General features: G+C 40.6%; 1 protein-coding gene across 1 annotated transcript in view; it reads right to left on the bottom strand.

Annotated features, from left to right (window-relative positions):
* LOC122643183 (ABC transporter A family member 1) overlaps nucleotides 1-15,070 on the bottom strand; it is a 148,414-nt gene that overhangs the window by 54,194 nt on the left and 79,150 nt on the right. Inside the window, exons 24-28 of the mRNA XM_043836833.1 lie at nucleotides 3,671-3,754; nucleotides 2,825-2,866; nucleotides 2,631-2,727; nucleotides 2,236-2,363; nucleotides 2,040-2,144 (exon numbers count right to left, since the gene is read on the bottom strand). Of these exons, the coding sequence (XP_043692768.1) occupies nucleotides 2,040-2,144; nucleotides 2,236-2,363; nucleotides 2,631-2,727; nucleotides 2,825-2,866; nucleotides 3,671-3,754 (456 nt within the window). The remainder of the gene's footprint in view (nucleotides 1-2,039; nucleotides 2,145-2,235; nucleotides 2,364-2,630; nucleotides 2,728-2,824; nucleotides 2,867-3,670; nucleotides 3,755-15,070) is intronic.

The raw sequence follows: 15,070 nt of genomic DNA, 5'->3' as shown, positions 1-15,070 counted from the left end.
CTGAATTGCTTGCTAACCAAGTAACACAGTCACCTCGGCCCAAAAGTCTCTTGGAAATAGAGGGAAGCTCATTCCAGAAGAGAATAAGCTCTGGAGAGGAGGTAGGAGGAGGGGACCAACCACCATGCTGATCAAGGATATCTGCTACCAAGGAGAGCCTGTGAAGGCCAGAGGCATAAATGGTTCTCGGAGTAATCAAGTAAGAGAGAATCCCCCGCGGGTGCCAGTGATTAAGCCAGAGATAGGACGACAAACCATCACCAATCTAAGAGTGAATATTATGGAGAACTAGGTGGCGGAGGTCCAGGATCTTGCGCCAGACCCAGGAAGAATCAGAGGAAGATGCCGTCCAGATGGAGTCCTGCCGCAAAGGGCCTGAGTATATCCAGTCGACCCAGATGCTTTTCTGCTTTGAGGCTATCTTCCAAATGAGCTTGATGATACCAGCAAGATTCACTTCTTTGATCCTTCTTATGCCCAAGCCGCCCTCCTTCTTTGGAAGACACACAGCCGACCAAGTAATAGGATGCATGAATCTGGAGGAGTCATTGCCCTTCCAGAGAAAGGAAGCCAGAAGAGTTTCCAAGGACTTGATAGTAGCTTTGGGAAGCCCAAAACAGCCAGACCAGTAGATATAGGAAGATTCCAAGACTGATTTAATAAGGACCAATCTGCCTGCATAAGAGAGGAGTCTACCTTTCCACAGCTGAAGCCTTTTGCGGATGATATCAAGCATCGGGGAACAGTGGTGAGCAGAGAGCCGAGCAGGAATCAAAGGGAGTCCCAAATATTTGACAGGAAGATGCCCCTCTTTGAACCCAGATCTGTCAATGAAAGCCACCTTGTCCGGCTTAGAAACCCCAGCAAAGAACAGCAAAGACTTTGCCATACGCTGCCTGATACATACTCTGTGCATTGGCAGCCATATAAGACTTTAAGCGCACCTGAGCTTATGTAATTTTCTGTACAAGATTATAAATGAATTGCTTCTAGGCTTAGCTTGCTACTCCCTAAGATCATCTTAGAAGAGCAAAAAGCTTTCATAAAAGGCCAGAATATTTCAAAAAACATTTCTTTGGCCTATGAGTTAATGCTGGATCTGGATAGAAAGGTGCTGGGCTACAATGTTATCATAAAATTAGACATGTTGAAGGCCTACGACAGATTGGAATGGGACTTTCTACCGTATGTTTTGGAAAGGTTTGGATTTTCTGATCTGGTTACAGATATTATCAGGAGATCTTGACAAGGATGTATAACTTAAGTACACTCTTACTACCACATTCAGAGACAAAAGTGCAAAAACGTTTGGTATATGTTTATTGTTAACCAATATTTGACAATCTCTTCTTATTAATCATTATGAGGTCTTATATTGCACTTGCCAATAAATATTTGAATCACATAACTGTCGTGGAAGAGATAGCCTGAAATTGGTTGGATATCATTATTTATTGCTTATTTATGATGCACAATACTTAAAACACTTGTTTTGCATGTGTCATAAGCATATCCATGTTATCAAAGCGAATCTTAATTGTATCTAGCATCTCTCCGATAAGTCTCTGGGACATCTCTTAAAACCAGGTTGCCATACGCTGCCTGATACATACTCTGTGCATTGGCAGCCATATGAGACTTTAAGCGCACCTGAGCTTATGTAATTTTCTGTACAAGATTATAAATGAATTGCTTCTAGGCTTAGCTTGCTGCTCCCTAAGATCATCTTAGAAGAGCATAAAGCTTTCATAAAAGGCCGGAATATTTCAAAAAACATTTCTTTGGCCTATGAGTTAATGCTGGATCTGGATAGAAAGGTGCTGGGCTACAATGTTATCATAAAATTAGACATGTTGAAGGCCTACGACAGATTGGAATGGGACTTTATACCGTATGTTTTGGAAAGGTTTGGATTTTCTGATCTCGTTACAGATATTATCAGAAGATCTTGACAAGGATGTATAACTTCAGTAAACACTTATACCACATTCAGAGACAAAAGTGCAAAAACGTTTGGTATATGTTTATTGTTAACCAACCTTGAGAAGCAAATTTGCATTTTTAGTTGCTGGTATAAGCCCCATAACGAATGAAATAACCATGAGTATGAGGCCGGTGAATAAGTGTAGCAAGAGAACCACATTCTGCATTAAAAATGAGAATATTAGAAGGGCAAAGATATATAAAACCAGCAATTGTAATAGATGTTCAGAAAAGGAAGCACAGGAATTCAACCTGGGCCATAGAGTGGTCAGAAAAGAAGAAAGTGAGGCAATATGTTGATGCTGCAACCGCTAAACCATACTCCAAAAATATGGTTATGGTCGGCAAGAAACAACCACCTCCTATAAATTGTTCCAGACCTAGAGGCGCAAGTATAACCACATTAATTCTCTCATATCAACAGGACAAATCATAAAATTGTTTCTAGGAAAATAGACTAGGCAAAACCAATTGAACACAGATTATTTGTTGAGTCGATATAAATTTAAATACTTACAAGAAAAAAAATATATATATAAAAAAAGAGAATTATCAGAACTTGGACCATTTTGATAACCGTTAAAAAAACCATAATATAATTTAAGATAACACAACTATCTCCTATGCTAGGACGAACAAATACTTACCAAATAAGTAAAAAAGAATTATTGCAAAAGCTGAAGGTACCAAGAAGCTGACAAAGTCCCATATGTATGTGGAAATCCAATATGACAATATAGACACCTGAGCAAAGCTTGATTCTTTATTTAAATACACAGAAAAAGAATATTACCCAAAAAGATAATCAATAAAACGAAATTCATGAAAGAGCCAGACATACCCCACTAATCAGCTGCTGGTGTTTTGCTTTTACTTCACGTTCCTGCATCAAATAAAATTTTATGTTCCAACACGTAAAATCATTATCACCATGCAAATGCAGCTACAAAATCATTACACAAGCTAAACAAAAAATGACATTTTGATGGGATGGGGGTTCCCCTCCACCACTGTGTTTTTGCCACATGGCTGTTTGGGGACTCAGCTTCATGGACATGTGCCCACACTATCTTCCACTCGTGGCAAGTTTCATCCAGTCAGACTTTGCCATGGATCAGATGGAGAAATAAAATTTGGAGTTTTGGACTGCTGGAAATGTAATGGGAAGCGTCCAAAAAATGCACTGTTGTAATATGGGTACATGGGTATTTTTGCCTTATTTTATCCCTTAGGGGTATTCTTGTACTTGTACCCATTCTAGAACATTCTCTTGTCTATTATAAATAAAGTGGACTGTGGACACAAGATCACAAGCCATTATTCCTAATTTCATCATGGACAATCCAGTAGAAAAAGCCATAGATATTGGGATCTGATCAATCCAGAGGTACCCCATCATCCCTATAGTCAGAATGGTCAAACCAGCCCTCCATGTGGAAGAAATAGGAGCCTGGTGAATGATACTTTCCTCCACTGCCAGAGGACCAAATCTTTCTTTAATTTTAAAAACTGTAAATTCCATAAGATGTGCTTTTTCATATGAATTCTGACAACTGAATTGACTACACAGGAATACATTTACAAACAATATAAAGGCCTAACAATCATTTATAAACATTTACAAGTTGGAAGAGTTCAGATTATCCATGTAACAATTAGATCACTCCAACCTGAGGTAAGAAAATACCTTTACAATCGAAACTGCGAATGAAGCAGGGATGAAGGAGAAAGCAAGGCAAACAATAATTGCAGCAGAGAAAGCATCCAGATCCTATTGAATAGTTCATAAAGATTATAAGATGAACAAAATTGGAGTTTTGGTTTTATAAAAAGAATGGTAAATGTATGAATAGGCACGAAGCATAATCATCAGCTAAGCTATCTTACAAAATTCTTCCATTGCCAGCACCAGATATTTTATCTACGAATTTGTAAAAAGTGAGTGTCCATCTAACAGAGTCAAGAAAAAAACAAACTGTAGAAAGAAAACAAACAAAATTATATTCTACTATGACATATTATTGATTTCCAGTTGTTCCTAAAGGTGTCCACTAGACTCCCCAAATTATTTTAAAACAAAGACCTGGTCTGGCAAAAGAGAACTCTCACATCCAGAGAATCCTAAATGATGAGTCTAATCAACTCAATTTCTTGGACTTGTTATCTTCCATACATGCATACACATTGCAAATAGGAGCACTTCTTAGAATATTCTGCCACTTTTTCCAAAAGTGATGAAGGGCCATGCATCCCACACCACAAAAACATCTTGTATATTTTATCACGAAAAAAAAGGGAAGAAAAAAGAATCTAGTTTATTCCCTGGATTTTTAGAGTACAACCAAAAAACTCTAAAAATCCTTTACATCAATAATTAGGCCCTACGCGGATAGGCTCAAATGCATTAGATCGGTTCTCCAATCTTCTTACATTTATTGGTGTGACATCTTTGGCTTACCCAAAGTCACCATCAAAGCCATGGAAACCCTCTTTTGAGTTTTTCTATGGAAAGGGAAGGAAACCTCCAAATTCCTCCATCCAATCAGCTGGAAATCCATCTGTTTTCCCAAATCTGAAGGAGGCCTTGGCATTTACCGTATCCGCGATTCCAATACTGCGGGAATTCTGAAGCTTAATTGGAAAATATCCTCTAAGCATGACTCCATTTGGATTCATTGGGTTTACTCCCATATCCTCAAAAATGACTCCATCTGGACCGTCTCCATCCCTTCGGATTCCTCCAGGGTCTGCCACAAGATCTTCCTCCTTCGCCCGTTGGCGCCGAGAGCCACCTCCTCTTCTATTGCTGATGGGTCCTCCATTTCCCTCTGGCTCGACACATGGCACCCCAATGGAATCCTCTATAACTTCTTTGGGGCTAGAGTAATTTACTCCTCTGGCATTCCCAAGTCAGTCTCCTTTCCTCCATCATCTCTCATGGATCTTGTACCCCCCCTTCCCCTCTTCCCCTTACCATCTCCCTGATCTGGAACTCCCTCCCCCCCCCCCCCCCCCCCCCCCCCAACTCATGCGGACAAGGTTATTTGGCTCCCCTCCTCAAACGGCCTTTTTAGCTTTAGATCTGCCTGGAACCTAGTTAGGACCATGGTACAAAATTTCGCAATACATCGCCGAAATTTTGGTAATTTCGACACTACCGAGACGAGATGGGCTTCCGAAATGAAAATGTTCAAATTTCATAGAAATTTCGGTATATTTCGTAGAAATACTATGCATTGAGCAATATATTTCGGTACATTTCGGTAAATTTCGTAAAAATACTTTGTGTATTGAGTATTGAACTATTGACTATTATGAAGTTCATGAGTTATGACTTATGCACTTATGACTTTATGAGTTTAAACTTTAAAGTTTAAACTAAAGGCTACATTTGACTTTATTTTTGTTTCATCACTTTGTTTAAATTTCTTATTATGCATTTTAGTACTTAAACAATATGTATTATGCTATTTTATACATCAGGGTCCGACCGTATACAGTCAATCAATGGTGCAAACCCAAAACACCACTTTGAGTTCATTTTTTTTGCAATATGAAGGTTTAAATGTGTTTATTTAACTTAAATTAGGGTATACATGAAGTATCAGGCCTTAATATGGCCAAAAACCCATCAAGATGGAGTGCCGAAATATGGCAGAAAAAATACCATATTTCGGCGAAATTTTGGTATATTTCAAATATTTCGGATATCTCGGTAGGCCTGAGATAACGATATATCGCGAGATATTGAACTATGGTTAGGACCCAAGCCCCTACTATCCTATGGCACAAGCTAGTTTGGTTTAAAGGTCACATCCCTCGCCATAGCTTCATAGCCTGGAGAACCCTTAACCTTTGCCTTCCTCCTTCACCGAAGAATCCCTGTCCCCCCTTCTTGCATCTTCTGTTGGAGCGGTTCCGAAGACATTGACCACCTCTTCTTTGCTTGCCCATTCACCTCCACCATCTGGAAAAAAGCCCTTTCGTTTATTTGGCCTCGCAGTAGGAGACCCCTACCTTTCGCATTTGGATGGAGAGGAACCTTAGGAGATGGACCTCCAACTCTCGTTCCTTTGACTTGATTTAGAAAGCCATCTTTTCGGATGTCTCCTCTAAACTTAGTTTTTTGCCTCATAAGACTTTTTTGGATTCCCCAAGGAACAAGCATATTGTTGTATCCTGGGGATTAGATAGTGCTCTTTTATGGTCCCCTTAGTTGGGTCTTCTTCCCCCCCCCCCTCTCTTTCTCCCTCCTTTGTATATTCCACCCCCTCTTTCCTTCCCGCCCCCCTCGGGCTTTGGTAATATAATTTTTATTCACTAAAAAAAAAATTAATTAGGCCATAAGGAATAATAGTTGATTGCTTGGAACTGATCAGATCAGTCCTCCAGTCATCTTACATCTATTGGTTTGGCATTTTTGGGTTGCCTCAGTCTACCATCTAGAGGGCGGGCCTTAGTGCAACGGCAAAGGTTGCTCCATTGCGACCAAGTGGTCACAGATTCGAGTCTGGAAACAACCTCTCTGTGAAAACCGGAGTAAGGCGAGAGCCTTGTGCACTGGGTACGCTCTCTTTTTTTTCAGTTCACCATCAAGGAGTTGGAGTCCCTTATGTCTGCCTTCCTTTGGAAAGGATCTGAATCCTCTAGTCTCTAGATTACTTCACCCTATCAGCTGGGCCGTTATTTATCTTCCCAAGAATGGAGGTCTTGGCTTGCGTAGAATCAAAGAAGTTAACTCAGCTGGTGTCTGGTATTCTCAAGCTGAACTGGAAGCTTGTGGCTAAGAAGAAAAGCGCATGTGTTGATTGGGTCTACTCATGTCTCCTCCGCTCTGATTCTATTTAGGCTGCTTCTGCCATTTCTGATGCTTCTTGGGTTTGGTGCAAGATTCTGAAGCTTCGGCCTATTGCTCCCGGGGCTATATCCAGCCAAAGCAATGATGGTGTCCATAGTTATCAAGGCAGCAACGCGACCAAGGTGTTGGAGAGGGTTCAAAATTCAAGGCGGACCAAGGCGCCCGCCTAGGCGCTCAAGGTGACCAAGGAGCCTGGATGCCTAGGCGTCGCCTTGATAACTATGATGGTGCCTCCACCTTCTTTCGGCTTGATCATTGACACCCTATGGGTGTTCTCCTCCATTCAATTAGTACTAGAGCCATCTACAGTTCGGGCCTTTCTAAGCAGTCCATGGTTGCAGATAATCGTTCCCCCCCGCCGGACATCTTCCTCTCTCTTGCTATCAGTTGTGTGGAATGCCTTGCCACCCCCCCCCCAATTGGTAGAAGACCTCATGGTAGGGGAGACAATGGGGTTTGGGGTGCATCAACTTCGGGCCCTTTTCAGCTCCAAAGCGGGTTGGGAGTTCATCCAATCTCATGGCCCATTATCTCCTTGGCGCAAGCTTGTTTGGTTCAAGAGTCATATCCCTTGCCACAGTTTTACTATTTGGCTGTCTCTCTCCAACTGCCTCCCAACGCAGCCTTTTCTCATTCATCGTCAGATCATTGTCTTCCCTTCTTGCTTCCTGTGTTGGAATGCTATGGAAGACGTGGACCATCTCTTTTTTGCTTGCCCCTTTCCTCTTCCATTTGGAAAGGGGTCCTAGAAAAATGTTGGCCAAGAAGCCGAAGGATCCTTCCATTACACGGGAATGGATTTGTATGGATATGAGTCAAACGACTTTTACCGGTAAATCAATATGTGATGTAATGGCTAAGCTTTCCTTTCATGCTGCCATTAACAATATTAAGATGGAGTGTAATCGCAGGATATGGTCCTCTAGTTCCAGATCCTTCCAACAGATTTGGGACTCCATCTCCTTTGACATCAAAAGCAAGTTATCTTCAGCCACTTCATATTGTATTGGTTCCCCAAGGAACAGACACATTGTTGTGTCCTGGGGATTACCTCCCTCCACTCTGCAGCCCTCCTCCTTTGCTCCCTGAGTGGGTTTTTCTTTGTTAGCATTGTTGTTCTGTATTGTTTTTTCTTGCTCCATGCTCAAGGGGTCCCTTGTTTGTCCTTCCCTTTTGGTAATGAATTTTTCACACAAAAAAAATATAAAAATAATAGCCCGCCTTACATTTTCTTCAGCTTCCATACACACATCACATTTATTCTTAGAAACCTCAGCTTTTCATGTAGTTCACCATTAAATACTTTATCATACACCCAGACCCAAGTGAAGGTAGCCACTGTAGGAGGAACCACAGATCCGAACTCTTCAAATTGTAGGGGATGCATCTCGCATCATAATTGTCTTGAAAGAGTAGTGTAGTTAAGGTAGCTTACCAATGACTGGCTATTTCTGTTGGCCATACAAGTCATTGACTAGACAATGACCATGCAGTGTCTATGCAATAAAAAATGGCCGTATTCATTAATTATGTTGAGGTAGATTGACATCAACAACAATATGGAGAGCGACAAATAAATGATATCATAATAAAGCACCTATAAATAATTTTTACTCCTGTTCCCCAAAGACGGTCCTACCATTTTTGGTTTCCCGAAATCTTGATCAACCTCCCAAATTAAGATTTTAAAAAATTTAGCATTTTGCCCTCATATATTGATTAGCACAGTATTTCTCTACTTGAAGATAGTTCAGATATGCAATGGAAAGGCAATATTAAAAAATCAGGGGTTTTCAATGCTTCATAACTCCTTCAAAATATTTCAGTTTTGAGCCTGGTTGAAACCAAGCTCGAAACCGAAACCTAGAACTATGCTTACAGCGTCTGGCTCATGCAATGCTTAACTGCTGTTATACAGCTTAAGCTGGCCCGTAACTGGGCCTAATTTACATTTGTTAACCCCGGTACCAAAGCAGAAGTGCAGGCTGGAAGTTCATATCTAGGCCCAACTCACAGACCCAATAATATTTTCCAAGTCAACCTCAGGTATGCCTAGGCTGGAAGCATGCAAAGCGACACTACATTTGTTGGTCTCTTGGAAGTAGTACCAATTTTCAGCTCACCTTATCAAGAGTGTTAAGTGCTGATATGTTGCGCTAAATTTAAGTAATCAAAATCAAAGTTGACAAGGATGTGTGTCCCACACACATGCACGTGTGCACATGAATACGCACACACCATGCAACAGAGAGAATGGGCTTTACTAACAACATAACTGCTGTTCTTGGATTCAAGAAAAGTTAGAGGAGAAGCTCCCCACAAGGGGGAGGGGGGAAGAAGAAAAAAAGACAAGCATGACAATCAATTCTATTTCCATTACTTTTTTTTTTCCTTTTGTTGGAATATGGGTATTCGTGTGACATGGGTCGACCCATGAGGTGTTTTTCTTATTCTAGTTATTATTTTCTATTCCTAGTTCTATTCTGATTATTATTACAGTCAGTTAGTTAGAGTTGGAGTTTTATTTGTAATTGGTTTATGCTTGAACTTCTATTATAAATAAATCGTGGAGGGCTACCACATTGGCAAGCCATTCAATTATTTCTTCATGGTATCAGAGCAGAAAATCGATGCCTGAGAGATAAAACCCACATTCCAAAAATCGATCTCCCTCTTTGAGATTGATTTTTTCCCTCATCCATCTTCTCCCTTCAAGATCGATCTCTCCTAGATCGATTAACTTAGTTATTCTAAACCCCTAAACCCACCGAGACCCTTCTTCTCTCTTCTCTTCTCAAGACTCCACTGTTTCATGGGGGCGGTACTTTGAGTTGATCTAATAATGATCTAGTACCTGCCCTAGATCTTACCTCCTTTCTTTTATCCTTTTTTTATGATCTCCATACAAAGTGAGATCACTGTTTGAAGTTGAAGACCTGCAGATTTTTTTCTGTTTGAAGATCTGCAGATTAGTTTTTTCTGATTCAAAGACCTGCAGATTTTTTGTTTGAAGACCTGCAGATTTTTTTGTTTGAAGACCTGCAGATTTTTGTTTGAAGACCTGCAGATTATTTCAGTTTGAAGACCTGCAGATTTTTTTCTGTTTGAAAACCTGTAGATTATTTTTTCTGATTCGAAGACTTGCAGATTTTTTGTTTGAAGACCTGCAGATTTTTTTGAAGACCTGCAGATTATTTTTGAGCCACTGCAGAAGCTACTGCAATTTTTTTCTGAAGATTCTCGGTTATTGAGGCTCTCGGAATTCCAGGATTTATATTTGGTTTTCATCTTATTTTTTCCTGCACTATCAGATTGGAACCATAAAGGATCCCATCTGCTACACAAAGCCGAGACTTATTTCTTTTGCAGGAATCGATACCTGCACTTTTCATCACATCATATTTATACTTTGGTTTTTTTTGTGATCGATAATCTCATCAGTATGCCTGATTTAGATGTATCTACCACCACCACTGGCCAATCTTCTTCACAAGGGAATCATCATGATTATCCCTCTTTTCCAGCCAGCCCAGTGAAACTCGATGGCCCTAATTATTTACTCTGGTCTCCATCAGTCTTTCTTTCCATTGATTCAAGAGGCTAAAAGGGATATATATATATGGTACCACTGTCAAGCCAAGTGAGGCTGGTTCATTACAAGATAAGTGGAGTTCAAGTAACTCCCTGGTTATGTCCTTTCTTCTCAGTGCTATGACTCCATCCATTGCCCGTGGCTATGTACTATTTGATTCAGCCGCCAAAATTTGGAAGGCTGCTAAAGATACTTATTCCCAGGTAGGGAATGATGCACAAGTTTCTGATATTCAAAGAAAACTCCATGCAACCAAACAGGGTGAACTTACTTTATCCCAATACTACTTTGAACTCCGTAGTCTGTGGCAAGAGATTGACTACTATGATAACTTTCAACTTGATTGTGCTTCTGATATTACTAAATTTCAGCATAGGGAGGATAAATTCAGGGTATATACTTTTTTGACTAGACTTAATGTGGAATATGATCAGCTTTGGTCTCAAGCTTTGAGTCGTTCCCCTTTTCCCAATTTGGAGCAAGCCTACTCTATGATACAGTTGGAAGATACTCGTCGTTCCACCATGTTACCACCTACACAGCCAAAGAGATCAGCTTTAATTACTTCTGGGGGTGGCCCTTCTAATACTGGTACACGTTCCACGTCTAAGAAGGAACCTCTTAAATGTTCCCATTGTGGAAAAGAACGACATACTGTGGATTATTGCTGGAAATTGCATGGTCGGCCATCTGACTCATCTGATGGTCGTAGTGGTGGTCGTGGTCGAGGGCGTGGTCGTGGTCGTGGTGGGCACACAGGCCCACCTTTCTGAAGCTACTGAAACAGCCCCTACTACCACGCTTTCTGCAGAAGAACTTGCTGTCTTTCGTCGTATGATGACCAACTTTGGGTCTCTCACATCTTCATCTGCATCTACCTCTACCTCGACTGTGGTTCCCTCTTCTGAATCCAACCTTGTTCTCTCCAAACCAGGTATTTCTTTTGCTGGTCATTGTGCTTCGGCATTATCTCATCCTTGGATAATTGATTCCAGAGCCACTGACCACATGACTGGTCAATCTAATTTATTTTTTCGCTATTCTCCTTGTTCTGGCAAAGATAAAATTAAAATAGCCGATGGTTCTCTTTCCTCTGTATCAGGGAAGGGAGCCCTCCATTGTTCCCCTTCTTTATCCTTGTCCTCTGTTTTGCATGTCCCTAAGTTAACTTCTAATCTGCTTTCTATCAATAGTTTGACATCTGATCTCCATTGTAAAGCTATTTTTTATCCTTCACATTGTGTCTTTCAGGACTTGGGGACAGGGAGAACGATTGGAACTGGTAAAATGCGTGGCGGCCTTTATTTGCTTGACGATGATCTTATCTCCAGTACTGCTGCTAAGTCTGGCCAGGCTCTTACTGCTACTTCCGCTGACCATCATTTATCTGAATTGCATCGATGGCATCGTCGATTGGGACATCCACCTTTAGGAACATTAGCTAAAATTTTTCCTACTTTATTTCAGCATTGTAATCCTCACTCTTTATTATGTGAGGCTTGTGTTTTTGCAAAATGAACTCGTTCTATTTATTCTAGTTCAAATAAAAGATGTTCCAAGCCTTTTTCTATGATTCATTCTGATGTCTGCGGTCCCTCACGCACATCCTCTATTTTTGGTTTTAAGTGGTTTGTCACCTTTATTGATTGTCACACACGCACCACTTGGGTTTATTTAATGCGACAAAAAAGTGAAGTGTTTTCCTGTTTTAAAGTTTTTTATAGCATGGTTCAAACTCAGTTTCAAGCCACCATTCAAACTCTCCGGAGCGACAATGGTCATGAATATTTAGATGGGGCATTTCAATTATTTCTTGCTAATCAAGGTATTATTCATCTTGCGTTGATACACCACCCCAAAATGGAGTGGGTGAACGCAAAAATAGACATCTTCTTGATGTAGCTCGAGCTATTATGTTTGAAATGCATGTTCCTTCTCATTTTTGGGGCGAGGCTGTTTTAATAGCCGCTTATCTTATCAATAGAATGCCCTCTCGGGTTCTTGACTATAAATCCCCTCTTGACCTTTTAAAGGGGTCTTCTTCCTATATTATTCCTCCCAAAATTTTCGGGTGTGTTTGTTTTGTTCAAAACCACTATGCCCATGGTAAACTTGACCCTCGCAGTCTCCGCTGCATTTTCATTGGTTATTCTCCCACCCAAAAGGGATATAAATGTTACCATCCTACATCTCGTCATGTTTTTGTTTCCATGGATGTCGTTTTTCATGAAGCGGTGGCTTTCTTTCCCTCCTCGGCACCTCTTCAGGGGGAGTCTACATCCACTCTAGAAGATGTGCCGATTACCATTCCTCCTCTACATGAACCTATTGATGACTATCATGTACCTTTAGATGATGATGTCTAGGGAGAGCAGCAGGTATAGCCAGAGAAAGACTTTAGTCAGCAGTATTATCGAAAGAAAAAAGGGCAACGACAGCCCACCACTGTAGTATTACCACACCAAGAGTTGTCCTCTGAACCAGGACCGAATGACACTTTCTCTGGTAATATTTCTGATCCTTTAGATTCTGCTCCTTTGGATCCTTCTACTATTATTTCCGATCCATCACTTGACCTACCCATTGCTCTTAGGAAGGGGAAAAGGTCTTGTACGCAACATCCAATCTCATAGGTTGTTTCGTATGAGTCTTTATCCCCTTCATTTCATGCATTTGTTTCCCCTTTATCTTCTGTTTCCATACCACAGACTTGGCAGGAGGCATTTGCAAATACTAGGTGGAAAGAGGCCATGGTCGAAGAAATGCAAGCTCTTAAGAAGAGTGGTACATGGGACTTTGTCACACTTCCACCACAAAAGAAGACTGTTGGCTGCAAGTGGGTCTTTGTAATTAAACAAAAAGCTGATGAAACTGTTGACCGTTTTAAAGCAAGGCTGGTTGCTCACGGATTTACTTAGACATATGGGATAGATTATTTGGAGACTTTTGCGCCTGTTGCCAAAATGAACACTATCAGGGTAATTCTCTCTTGTGCAGTGAACTTAGGATGGAGTCTACAGCAGTTTGATGTTAAAAATGCCTTCCTCCATGGTGAATTAGAGGAGGAACTATATATGGATGTTCCTCCTGGGTTCTCATTTGCTGCAACTCACGGCAAGGTTTGCAAACTTAAGCGGGCTTTGTATGGTCTGAAACAGTCACCACGTGCATGGTTTGGTCGCTTTCAGACGGCGATGTTGACATTTGGTTATAAACGAAGCAACGCAGATCACACCTTATTCATTAAGACATCGGGCAGCATTATTACTCTCCTCATAGTATATGTCGATGATATAGTCGTAACTAGAAATAACCCTGCTGAAATTTCCAAGTTGAAGACTTATTTGGCCAAGGAATTTGAGATCAAGGATCTAGGCATAATTCGCTATTTTCTGGCGATTGAAGTGGCCCATTCTTCTCAAGGGCTATTCTTATCTCAACGAAAGTATACTCTAGCTCTTCTTTCCAAAACTGGCATGTTAGGCTGTTCTCCTGTGGATACTCCCATTGAGGCAAATGCTCGTTTCCGAGACATTGATGGAGAACCAGTGGACAAAGGGAGATATCAGAGGTTAGTCGGGCGACTAATTTATTTATCTCACACTCGGCCTGACATTGCCTATGTTGCGAGTCTTATTAGTCAATTTATGCATGATCCCCGATCTAATCATCTAGAGGCAGTACTCAGGATTTTGAGATACTTGAAGCCAGCCCCTGATAAAGGAGTGTTATTATCCCGTCATGATCATCTACAGATTGAAGCCTACACTGACTTAGACTGGGCTGGTTCTCATGATCGAAAATCCACCACAGGTTACTGTACATTTGTGGGTGGAAATTGTGTTACATGGCGCAACAAGAAGCAAACAGTGGTGGCCCGTTCCAATGCAGAGGCTGAATTTAGAGCTATGGCTCTTGGTATTTGTGAGCTATTGTGGCTCAAAACCTTGTTACAAGATTTGAGAATTCCTATTACTCTGCCTATGCGACTCTACTGCGACAGTAAATCAACAATAAGTATTGCCCATAATCCAGTGCAGCATGATAGGACGAAACACATTGAAATTGATCGTCATTTTATCAAGGAGAATCTGGATAATGGGACTGTTTGTGTACCTTATGTGCAATCTAGAGAACAGTTGGCTGATGTGTTCACCAAAGGATTAAGTGGAAAAGTTTTTCAACCTCTAGTGTGCAAGTTGGACATGACTGATATCTATGCACCAACTTGAGGGGGAGTGTTGGAATATGGGTATTCGTGTGACATGGGTCGACCCATGAGGTGTTTTTCTTATTCTAGTTATTATTTTCTATTCCTAGTTCTATTCTGATTATTATTACAATCAGTTAGTTAGAGTTAGAGTTTTATTTGTAATTGGTTTATGCTTGAACTTCTATTATAAATAAATCGTGGAGGGCTACCACATTGGCAAGCCATTCAATTATTTCTTCACCTTTCTATTTACTAGATGTCACAAATCCATATTGAAGGTTGAATGGTTGATAAAATTTTGCTGACGCACCGTGCTTTCTGTATCACACATCTTATATATATATATATATATATATATATATATATATATATATATATATATTTGATGAATAAATAATTCATTACCAAAACCCCGAAAGGGGAG

Source organism: Telopea speciosissima, chromosome 10 (genome assembly GCF_018873765.1).
Source record: "Telopea speciosissima isolate NSW1024214 ecotype Mountain lineage chromosome 10, Tspe_v1, whole genome shotgun sequence".
Lineage (NCBI taxonomy): Eukaryota > Viridiplantae > Streptophyta > Magnoliopsida > Proteales > Proteaceae > Telopea > Telopea speciosissima.
The sequence above is the reverse complement of the archived record's forward strand: the minus strand, read 5'-3'. Positions and strand labels throughout refer to the sequence as shown.